The 12,317-nt window shown below is 42.3% G+C and overlaps 1 protein-coding gene across 1 annotated transcript in view; it reads right to left on the bottom strand.

Moving 5' to 3' along the window:
• Window positions 1-12,317, bottom strand: part of LOC135945197 (leucine zipper putative tumor suppressor 2-like) — a 59,239-nt gene that overhangs the window by 32,123 nt on the left and 14,799 nt on the right. The window contains exon 2 of the mRNA XM_065492716.1: window positions 6,846-6,937. Within this exon, the coding sequence (XP_065348788.1) occupies window positions 6,846-6,937 (92 nt within the window). The remainder of the gene's footprint in view (window positions 1-6,845; window positions 6,938-12,317) is intronic.

Below are 12,317 nucleotides of genomic sequence, written 5' to 3'. Positions count from 1 at the left end.
CATTAATGCACATCCCGGCAGACAAAATAATTAATGGCCAGTGTGATTGCATTGACATGGTGAGGGACGGCTTGTTACTTTTCTCCATATGCGGCTTCGGACGGGTCTCTCGTTTTCTCGGGAAAATGCCACATAGAACACAAATCTGCGAGGCGGATTGCGTGCTGCGAGCAATTACAGCACTCATTAGCCATTATTCTTCGCTGACTGACACACTTACAATATTCTTTGTGTGCGACTCGCACAGCACACGCGTGCTGAATACGTTTCGAAGGAAACGCACGGAGGCCAGTCTTATGCAACGGAAAATTGATTTGCAAGGAGATGCAACGAACGCTTGAAAACGCGTCACTTTCTACATGTAATAAAGGAAACTATCTGTTGCGTTAAGTAATTTTCATAAAAGCTCAAATTAAAACGTCTTTATGGCTTTATCTCGATTCTAATTTGCATGGATGACTTGGTGATAATTTTAATAATTCAACTTCTGCAGCAAAACATTCTCTGGACATCTACAATTTGTGCTAAGTAATTGCAAGTTGTCTACTTATACAGTAGTACATTGCATAATGTAATTTCTTTGCTTTGATCGTTTTGTTCTCACGAGGCAGGAAATTACACCTCATTGTTGCCAATTAAGTTTTTATCATTCGACAAAAAACCTGATTTTCACACTTGCAAGATCGAAGTTTGCGAAATACAAGTTCTCCTCGAGTTTTGCACGCAAAGAAATCCACATCCTCAATTATTTCAAATGAGAACCAATACGTCTCTCTTGTTCTTTTGCTGCACAGTTCGAAATTCATTCATGAAATCTTGGTTAAAACAGGTGTGCTGATCCAGATTGCCTCAGTATTTAATTTAAAAACTGAACACAGTAATTTTCATTTTATTATAGTTGAGAATTAAACAAAAATTTATTGGAGTGAAGCTTGAAAGCTTCTCTCGCAGTCATTCCAGTCATTTGTGAGTCATGTGCTGTGAATATTGATTTCTTTATTTGTTTAATTAAAGGGATGATGCATCAACTTCGCCTCTTTTCTAGGAGCAGAATATTGATTTCCCGAGAGCACACCGTTTTTTGGCTGGAGCGAGTGGTATGAAAGGAACTGTAAGTGTGCAAGTCATGCAGGCATTCAGTCGACAATCATGCGTATCGTTTGGAGGACAAGAAAAGCAGTCGTCCATTAGGAAACAATTTCTCTGCCAACATCACGAATTTCGATTCGCCTGTCACTCCACTTGGATTGTCTCCAAAAAGATCAGAGGTGCCCGATGGGAAAATGCAGCTCACTTTCCTCTAAACAGTGACTCATCCGTCGAGTGTCACTGCAATCATTCATTATTGCTTTTTATTTTCAAATTGCTGCGCTGAAGGGTCAAATCGAGACAGAGACGAGCAAAGGCCAACCGGCTGTGATTCACACCAGCGACAACCAGAGTGTGCAAGATTGTGTCATTTTCCCATGCACCGCACACGCGGCGGCTTTTCTCGCGTCAAAGGATTGAGTGATACGCCGGATAATTCATCACCTGCCCTTATTTATTTCTGCTGCTGGTTAACCGCATTAGAATGATATCAAAACGCGCGCGGCGTAAGGAAAAATTAGAATCGTACGCTGAAAGTGAAACCAAGCGACTCGGAGGAGTGAGTCTTGTCTTCGGATTATTCGCGCCAGCCAAGGATGAAGGGCGTGTGTTTTTTTATGCTCTGCGCTCAATGTGACTCACTTCCTTCTACGGCACCTGAGCATTAATTTTTAGCATAATTCGAGCCGGCTCCTCCTGCGAGAGAGGCAACAATGCGCGCGAGTTTACTTTTTAGGTTGGAATCATGCTCGGCATTTCCTCATGTCGCGCATTCTCGCGTACTGCTTTTCTTTTGCTGCACACTTTTATGGTACTTGTTGTTGCGCGAGTTCTGTTCCACTTGGCGACTTCGGAATGCATAATAGCAGCAGGCACATATGCAAGACCAGATGAAATTCAACCGCATGGAAATTATCATTTAATAACTAGAACATTTAGAATGGGATAGGGTTTCCCGCTGGAATTCTTAGATTTAAAGTCCTCCTTGATTTTCGCACAAAATTTTACTGTTCCAACAGTGAATGCAGGGATTTACTGTTATTTTTTTATCAATTCGGGATGTCTGTATTGACGTCACGCAAATTTATTAAACTACTTTATCAACCAAATCCGCCATAGTATTACGATTTATAGAGACTCGATAGAAAAAAATGAAGAGGCTCATTTTAGCAGACCGTAATCGTTTTCCAATTTGAACGGTTCCGATTTCTTTGTCAGGATTGGGACGAAAGTTTTTCTGCTGCGTGGTGGTCGTACTTCTTATTTATCTTGCGTGCATCGTTGTTTTGTTGATAGGTTTACGGGCGGACCATTATATTAATAGAGGCGCGCACGTACGAAACTCAGATCGGCCGGCGCTGATGAAGCCGCGCTCTTGCCTAATCCACCTTCTAAAAAATTATACACAATTTCGGCTCCGGTCAGCAGCGAATTAGCTTGATTATCTCGAAGCAAAAGGCGAGAGGCGCGCGGCGTCTGTGCATTCGAAAGAGCAGATCAGCAGAGGCGATTGTTGCGTCATTTTGGCGGCTGCGCGGCTTATCGCAGAACACATCTCTCGCATTTGAAAAGTAAATTGGAATTAGAGAAAATGCATGCACCTCTGTGTGCGTCCCGCGCCAGCAATTTTACCATTAAAAAAGCGAAATTTTCACAAGAGATGCTTATCTGCGTTCATAAATTTCGAGTTCACCACCCATACGGAAAGAACTGATCCACGATTTTCGTCCGCCCGTTTTCCAGCTCATGTTTATTCCATCGGGGCACGATTTAAATTCCTCGGCTGCCTTCATTACTGCTAATGATATGATATAAGGTTGCATATAAATTCGGTTTCATCGCTGATTAAAATTCCCCTTGCTTTTTGATGGCCGCGTGTATATTGACATTTATTGCGCTCTTTGGCCGTGACTGACTGACTGGCTGGCTAAGTTAGTTATGTCTGCTATTCGAGAAGTGCATCTCTCAGTCTCAGCAATTATTGCTAATCGTCTTGTATTTCCAACTCTATAAATTGCGGTAAAATCTACGGCAGGCAAAACACATTCATTGAATATTTGCAAGATAGTGTGCGTTTTTTATGTTTAAACAGATGATGTCAGTTTTTTATTTGGTAGAAATAAATAGGAGCATATTTAGATTAAAAAACTTACGATCATGAGACCTCAGGTTCTCGTCCCACCAACGTGACACTGACACTCCAATTATAGTTAGTTAATGTCTTAATCAGTTCCACACTGACAATTTATATAATTGGTCACAACCGGCATCTCAGGTACTCTGAGAGTATAATGAATTTATCATTTTATGAGTTTTTAATTTGATAAAGTCATCATCGTAAGATGATTTAGCAGTGTCAGACACATTTTCTGGTTCTAGGACCCGTGAATTTTTTATTTCCAATTTAAAAGATATATTTTTTGATTTTATAGAGTTGGCAAAGAATCTTGCTCAATCCTTTGTGGTGGCTCTGACTCTCTCTGACTCTCTCCCCCACTTTGTGCTTGTGTGCGCCCTGTGCTCGTGTGCTTGTGTGTGTGACTTCTCACCCCCACTTAAGATGGTGCTGAAAACCTCCAGATGTTTCCCCATATCTCCTCTCTCAAAATGTACTTAAATTGACAATATTAATTAGCTGACTAATTGTGTCCTTAATTTATCGATATTAAAATTTACAATAAACTCTGACAATAAAAGCAAACCCAATTTCACCCTTATTAGTAATGCACAGCAGTAAATATGATTCAAATAAAACTCTACTTCGCGACGCACTTTACGGCCAGCCGTTTAGGCCGGTCTCTGTTCACTCAGTCTAATAATAAACTATGTTAAAAATTAGTAGTCGATAATAAACTAAGTTGAAAATTAGTAGTCGAGTGTTTTACTTCATCCGACTACCGCTCCTACAGTACACCTTCAAATGGTAAAGCAAACTTCCGATCCCAAAGTGCAGGCTTGTGCAAAAGGCGTTCGCCAGATTTCACGCAACGCAGAACCTCTGAAAGCGAATGCACACAGCACTTCCACCGACCGACTCGTGCATAATCAGCTCGAATTTCCATCTCACTGACAGACTCACGTTGCCGAAACGAAGCTTAAAGTGTCAGGCAGGCTCCGTGAAGTGCGTCTCCTCTGTTTGTTAATTTTCGAGTGCTTATTTTAACGAATCAATTGTACGTGTGCAGTCTGGCAAAGATCAGGTGCAACCTTCAGGTGAGTCACTGGTCCATGTCCGCCCTGCAGTGGCGGGTAGGCGCAGGTTTATTTATAATAACCGCGCGCCGAGCATGGTCTCGCCGGCCGATAATAATCCAATCAGAACGGGCGGGCGTTCAAGTCACCGTCACAGGATGTGCATCTCTTTCTTATATATTCTCTCACTTTTGAAACAGCACTCGTTGCATGTGCTTCCTTTATTATTCATTTTATCGCCTCCTTTCGCAAGTCGAGAAAACGCCTCTGTTGCTTCTCGCGGCTCATGATTTGTGCCCTGCATGCGCGATGATCGCGCGTCACCTTGAAATTTTATCAGTGCCGATGGCGAATTAATTGGTTTTGTAATTATATATGGTGTTGATGAGTGGGCGCTAGAGTGAGACTAATTTCCTTTTGAAAAGAAGAGTGGCGCGGAGGATTTTCTGCGTGGACGCACCAGATGTCAGAAGCTATTTGTGTTGTTTGTTCATATATAAGCCTTATAAGCTGGATGATGCCCAACGAGAAAACAACACGAACGATTGGCATGGCGTGATATTGGATCTAAAAATAGATAGTGACACGATTGTTAGGCTGTTGAAAATTCGAATGGGTCAGTAACTAAAATAGTTATTTCTCCTTTAAATTTAAATGGAAAAAATCGCAGAACCTTTTAGAGCCACGCAGTGAGGCGGCTCTCACATCAAAACAAAAAACTTGGAAAGCATTATTCTATCTGGCACCTCACGAATAATTCATTCACATAGCTCCCGGGGGAAGCAGAGAGTGAAACCAAATTTTCGTGACAGAATTTCCATACGATCTATTGTTAAACAATTAAAAAGGCGGCGTCTAACGAATACTCGTGTGCGCGAAGGGGTTATAATTTATAAAGCACGCTGATCTCGCATGCATGATTGTCTAATAATCCTCTGATATCACGCATGAATACAAAAAGGCTTTCGCAGCAAAATATGCCCGACATCCATTCTCTCTCGCACATAAAAATGGGCCCGGCGGCGAAAGTTTACGTTTTTATTGAGCGCGGTTCGAATTTTTGTGTGCTGAGGGTTTCGAGTAATGGCATGGCGTGCTGTTCATGCGCGCGAGAAAAGAATTAGGGCCGACGCAGCATCCATCGGCGGATGTAAGTGAGTATGTGTAACATTAGATACCGCCGCGGCAACATGCGAGCCAGACAATTATTCCTGGCATTTTATTAGCCAACGTAAAGCAGCTTGTGAATGGAATTTACCATTCGAGCAGCGCGCACGTCGCTCCGCCGGCCGCGAGAGATAAATTTTTTGGTTATTGAGTGATATTTTGAGATGCCCCGTTCAGTTTTACGTCTTCTTTCTCATTCGGCTCTTCTGATTTCGAAATTGCCATGAGTTGTGTTCAAGACGCACGAATATAAACTAGGTTTATGGCCAAGGCACTAAATTTCAAATCCGAAGTTTGAATAAGACGTAAAAAATGTCCGTCCTCGAGCTCCAGGTAGCCGCGTGTAATAATTTTTAAATTGAAATGATGATTTGTATACGGGCATCAAACGTATTTTACGGGAACCCTTGTTAGCTCTAGAATTGGACGATTGAGACGTACCTTTCTGTCGAGCCGCCGCTGAGCAATTAAACGCGAAAATCGCTTCTGGCCCCAAAGCGTGTGTTTGGCAAAACAAAAGATTGTTGCAATCAGTTTCTCTTTTGTTGCTTTTGTGCTTTATGAGGCATGCCTAAGTGCGCCCGTTGTTCCGATTTCAACGCCTCGCATCTCTGTTGTTATTGCAGCGTAATTTTCGTGCGTCTCGATTTCAGCACTGCCCCGCCGCTCGGGTACACTTTCAAAATCTCTCGGCCAATTATTAGCCAACAGTTTGCTCTGGTGAAAAGCCATTATTACCAATTATTTAACGGCCGGCGGGCGCAAAAACTCATTTTTTGCATGAAAACAATTAAACCGATCTCCATGGTTGCTCCGCTGCAGGAGTTGCAACTCGATTTCGTTGCTTTCCCATTCACGTTTTGCTCTCGGAACTGGCACCAGAAAAACTACTCTCTTTCTCTAAAGTTGCAAAATTTCACGAGTGAAAAGGTATTATCTGTAATTTTTATATCCTTATTAAAGGTTAAGAGCAATAAAATGGTAATTTTATTCTTAAAGCGAACGCGTGCTTTTATGTTGTGTCATTGCGTCCACAGCAAATAAATAAAGCTTCCAACTCAGTTTCCACGTGTGCTAATTAAACCTCTCACGGATGCGATCGATCTTAAGTGCGCGCTTGTGCGCGAAAGGGTCGAGCACCGCTTCGGAATGAAAAATAGCAGTGAGCAAATCGCTATCTCGGCTCAGCCAGTCTATACATATGCACACATACACACACACACGTAATAATAGCGAACGTCGATGGATGAAAGAACACGAGAATGAGAACCTTGGAGGAACCTCTAGCCGGAGCTATTATGTGATCACGATGACGATGAGAAAGAAGAGAGAGAGAGAAAGAGTCAGCGAACGGATGAATGGAGCCGCGGCGCGCAAAATAAAGGTTAAAGACTCACCTGCTGGTGGTGTTGTAGCTGTTGGTGGTGCTCGTGGTGATCGACCACGGACGACTTGATCATCGTGCCCGACTCCCCGCTGATCGGATGACCTGCAACAAGACCATCATCAGCAACGTGATACACTTCTACAATAGGCGCACGCTTCCTCCTAATGCGGGGAATTAGCTGTGATAATGAAAATATCGTCTGGAAATAAATTTCTTGAACGGAGAAAAATTGTTTCCCCACTGATTTTGAATTATAAGAGAAAATTTGCTTCAAATAAATTTGTTGTTGATTGCTTTTGCCTGATTAAACCTTTTTTTATAATCTCATTTCAGGTTTGCTGCACCGGCTTGCTCAACACCAGCAGCTCCCTTTGTCTACAAAATCAGCGTGCTTGTATTTTGGCTTGTCGTCGCTTGCAGGTGAGCAGGAATTAATTGCCGCGATGCCGTGCTGCGTTCCCTTTTGAACAAAGCAAAAAGGGGACGCGCACCTGGGTGCTACAAGTTTTTAATTTGAAAGTTAAATGCGCTGTCAATTAATAGGGGGACAAAATCATGTCCCGAGACGACGATAGCAATCGGGCCAGATAATTGGACATCATTAAACGGCACTTATACGTGCGCATTTCTGCCTGGTGTCGCGTCCATTCGGTGTGCCTCAGAGGACACGGAGGCTTTCAGACTTTCAGAAGGCCCAGCGAGAACGGAATATAAATCTTTGTATCGCCTGGTTATAAATGCAGTAATTTACTAAATCTTCTTATGCAGTGAGTCAAAAATATCAAGCCAGAAATAATGAAGGATTTTTTTCAATCCATTGGTGACGTAAAAATGAGCAATATTTCTGACGTTAGGAGCAAAAAAGTATGTCGTAAAATTAGGGCACTTATTGAGACAAAACTGACCTAGTAAAATAATTCTACCGAAAACCAAAAACTTTTTGACGGCGTGCGGATTTAATCTGATGCTCCAATCAACTCTTAGCAAATTTTTATTTAAAACCTAGTCGGAAAAAGGTTTTGCAGGTACAAGCAGAAAAATCCTGTCCTTATTTAGGTGAATCTGACAATGAGAGTCAGAGGATTACACACAAAAAATATTCAATTGTTTGTCTACTGCTAGTTTTTGCATAATGCAGAGGAAACACATCATTGAAAGACTCCGTTGCGGCTGCGGTGCTGGTGTCTGGCGGAAGAGACGTGTCTGGGTCAGAAGGGGGTTCAGCTGTGAGCGAGAGTGCGAGGGCGTGCCTGCTCGGAGGCAAAGCGAGCGATCACCAAAGAGTGGCAGAGCCAGGTGAACGAGGGTGCGCCCGAGCCCGTGCCTCGATCGTTCCCACGGTCCCTGCAGTCACGACTCCGCTGACCGCACGGAAAGAACCGGACCTCGTTCGCTGCTTGTTCGCTGCTCGGTCGGTCGGTCGGTTCGGTTCGTTCGCCAGCCGACCGGCGCGTATTATGACTGACGTTTAAATAAAACAAAGGGCCTCATTAGTCCTTATCACCGAGTGGCTACCGTTGTCTTGTCACCACAGCTTTTTATGCAAATCGATCGCCGCCGTCACCGCCGCCGCGACTGCCGCGAGACCGCAATCAATCAGCCGCATTTCCAAATTTGGATTCTCGCCTTCAGCCGACACCGAATTCAAAGGATGCAATGGCCCTATTCCGTTTAGAGATCGGCGAGAAACGGATCAAAACAATGCGCTGGTCCTTGTCCTCAGATTTCTTCCAAATAGTTTATTTAGCCAGACTCTTTTTTCCACCTTACGCGCAGCTTGACGCACAGATTAAGTGCACCCGCATGACACCATGTGCATCAACAGCAAAACGTGCCAATTTCAACCTTGACTGGCCCAAGTATGCCGCGAGAGAGTGAGCAAATACAAAAAGAAAGAAAAAGGCGTTTATTTGCAACCGACACTCAGCGAGCAAGCAAGCGAGTAAGCACTAAACTACTTCCTCTTTCTTTTCTTATTTTAACTGTGTATATGTGTGCCTTCATGTGGTGTTATTCGCCCTACGCTATTCCTGGGGAACCAAATGCACACAATTTGATTTTGAAGGCCGTTATTGCAATTTTTAAATATTTTATTTCCTTTGAAGACCAATCCCAATCACTTTTTATTTTATCAAAATAACCACGTCTCTAATAAATTGTACAGAACTTTCATTTTATATAAAATAAAATGTTTAACATAAATTAGAGAATTATTTTATAAAATAATTAATACGCTATCATAACTTAACATTGTTTAAAATTTAATTATACTATTCCAATTCTGTAATATAGCAAGAAAAAATAATTTAATAAATGCATTACAAAAAATAATTTCTTTAAATATAGTTAGTTTTCTTAAATTTAATTAATATCATTTAATTTGAATCGCACATTATTTAAAAATTAATTTTTCTTTTTTTCTTTTTTAAAATTAAATAATAGAAATTTGCTACACAAGTTCATACAGTCGATTAAAGATTTTTTGTATCTATATTCGTTATTGTGGTTACCGTCGATTTTAAGGATTTATCTCAGAAGGAAGCTTCGCGTCAGGCTTACAACACACTGGCGCGCGCACTTCACACACCCACAGAGTCGTTAAAAAGCGCGTCGCGTCTCGCGCACGGGCTTATTTTCGTCGAATGTGGGATTTTCATCTGATTTATTTGCAAAAGGAAGCAGTAGTGAACTTAACGGTGTGCGAGCAGCTATACCGTCGGCGGCGAACAAACAACAAAGCGTATAAGGGTGGGTCTCGCTTGCTTTCAACCGGCGCGCGGCTCGCTTTTTCCCGAATTCGCGAGAGACTGCCGCCGAGCGCGAAATTTATTACACCTTTGCATGCGGAATGCGTGGTTTTACGTGGTATCAGGTGCCAGCGCAGAGGATGTCGGTTTATGATGTCGTGGGACGCGTATTTGCTAGAATCCAGACGTGTTAAATAATTCATTAGTGGAAATTGCAATGCAATTAGAGGGGTACAAAGACCTTGAGTAAATTTTAAAATTTAAAATTGAATTGAAACGTTCTTTTAAATTTTCAACTTTAGGTACAAGCACGAAGCCAACAAATGTTCCAATTCACCTGCTTGTCTCACTTGTATCTCCTCTGCAGACAAATTCCCGCTGCTCGCATTAATCCGCGCAAGATGACTTATTCGTGATACACGATAGCAACCTTCGAAATGCACAACTGTCACTCTCAGTCAGTCTGTTTCGGTTCGTTTTGCAGTCTGCATTTAGCTGTCCGTCCGCGCGGCGACAACGCAGCTCGCTCGAGTTAAATTAACATATTAAGTTTCCAGTCGAGAGCGATGCCTAACTTTGAGTTGTAATATTTATGTGTTTGGTGATTACAAAAAAGGGAGGTCCGTGCGCTCAGTCGACTTTATTCTCGGTCCATCAGGTTTTCCCATGGATATCTCACTCTCTGGAGAACGCGGAGAGCAAGAATTCTACTGTTTCCAGCATAAAGAAGAAAGATAATGTAGCAGGTGCACGGGACCGCACGGGACGTGACTGCTTGAGAGCCGACCCCTGACCCCGACAGCCACTGACGTCACGCACCTTCCGCCTTCTTCATTACTATACAAAGTACACAGAACAATATAGGTGTGTCTCCTAGCAGAAATTTATTTCGATACTCACGGCTCTGGCTCAGGAACCGAACAACACACACGGCGGACCTGTGCACGGAGGAACGGGAAAAGGTACCTCGTGTCTCGCGTCCGCCACGCATATCCCAAATTCAGCAGCAAGTGCATCTTGCTGGAATTTTGTAAATGGCTTGTCCGGGCGGCTGCATAGCCCATAACTCGGTTTGAGTGGCTGGCTTTCGCTCACAAACGGGTTTCCACGAATTGGTCGAATTTATAGCTGTTTTGCTGTCTTTTCAAACTACATAATCCTTCTGGACCGATTTAAATAAATGAGATAAGTCTCCAGCATTCGGGTTCGGATTGAAATATATAAACACAACTCAATATTAAAAATAATAGCGGGATTTTATAATTATGATCAACAGGAACTCACGGGATAGAAATAGACACTTCGGACGTGATACTTGAAAATTTTAAGAAATTTGCTTTCTCTAATCCATACCATCCTAACTATTTACACAAAGTTAACCCGTTTTTATTTTTTAAATACCAAACGAATATAAAATAAAATCTTCTCTCGTCATTTCCTTTTTGAGAGGGGTTAATTAAATATCTTTGTTGAGGACGGAAACCACGAGTCAAAGACTTTGGTGAGTGGGCGCCTACACAAACCAGGATACATATGTAGCAAGACATCTCTCACTAATGACAACCATAAATTAGTCGTTTGAATAAATCAGCGTTTGATTGTCACGTTTCCATGTTCAACACGCATCTAATTCTTTCCGCAACGAGTGTAATTTCGAAAATTAAATGCTAATTATCCGCCGCAACCAACGTGTAGGCAGCTCGCTCGTGCATTCGTTTCAGTTATGAGGGCGCCTCTCTCGTATAATTACGAGCAAGAAAGCGAAAAAAATCTCCACCCACTGCAGTGGCGCAATAAATTTGCGCGTCGAGCGGCTGATTTTGTTTTGTGATTGCGCACTCTAGGTGCAGCTGAAAGCAAAAGCGACGTTTAATTTATGAATCAGCTGGTCTATCGATAGAAAGTATCGTTCTTTGTGTCCTGCATTCATTAAAAGCTGTCAATTAAGGCAGCCAGCGTGATTATCTTTTCCAGCAGCTGGCCCAATTAGAACGTTCAGCCGATTGAGTAATTCGGCCAGGTTAGTTGCGCAATGTCACTCGTGAATGCCATATGATTAATTGCAACGGACGAGAAATTTTGTTCCTAGATATTTTCTTTGTTGTTTTTTTTTTTTTAAAATGTTAAATTGTGCCATCGGGACAAAATAATTATATGTCTTTTCAGTTGGGTCTCACAATCAGTAATTTCATTTACATTAATGAGACAAAATATAAACTCTCGAGATTTGCAATTGTTATTTCCTGGTGTAATTAGAATATTGTTCAAATTAGTTTTTGAATTTTTACAATTTAAAACGTGAACTTTTTCAGGTGCAAGAAATTTCTCAGCGTCTCCTCTAAAAGAAGCAATTCGAATGAATCACAAAAATTTGGTACAACTGTAGCCACATTTATGAAAAAAGCGTTTTTCACGATTCTGCAGCGATGGGCACACACACACAAGTGTTGAACCCGGCAGCTCAAACAAATCGCCAGAGTCGTGCTCAGATGAACAATGCGCGCCGCCTAATTGTGTTAAAACGTCACGATCCCGCATCCCTCGACGTTCGCCAGGATTTATGTGGCGGCAGAATAATAATTCCGCGTTTAAAATCGGGTCGTGAGCAGTTCCATTCTCCGGTGTTTGCCCACAATAATATAATTTAATTCCTCAGCTGGTGTCCCGCGATGCGCGCACTTAATAATTCCGCGAGCGAGCGCAAAAACAACATGCAACCCCGGCGGAGAGAGAGA

Source organism: Cloeon dipterum, chromosome 1 (genome assembly GCF_949628265.1).
Source record: "Cloeon dipterum chromosome 1, ieCloDipt1.1, whole genome shotgun sequence".
Taxonomy (NCBI): Eukaryota; Metazoa; Arthropoda; class Insecta; order Ephemeroptera; family Baetidae; genus Cloeon; species Cloeon dipterum.
Note: the sequence above shows the minus strand (reverse complement) of the source record. Positions and strands in the feature narration are given on the sequence as shown.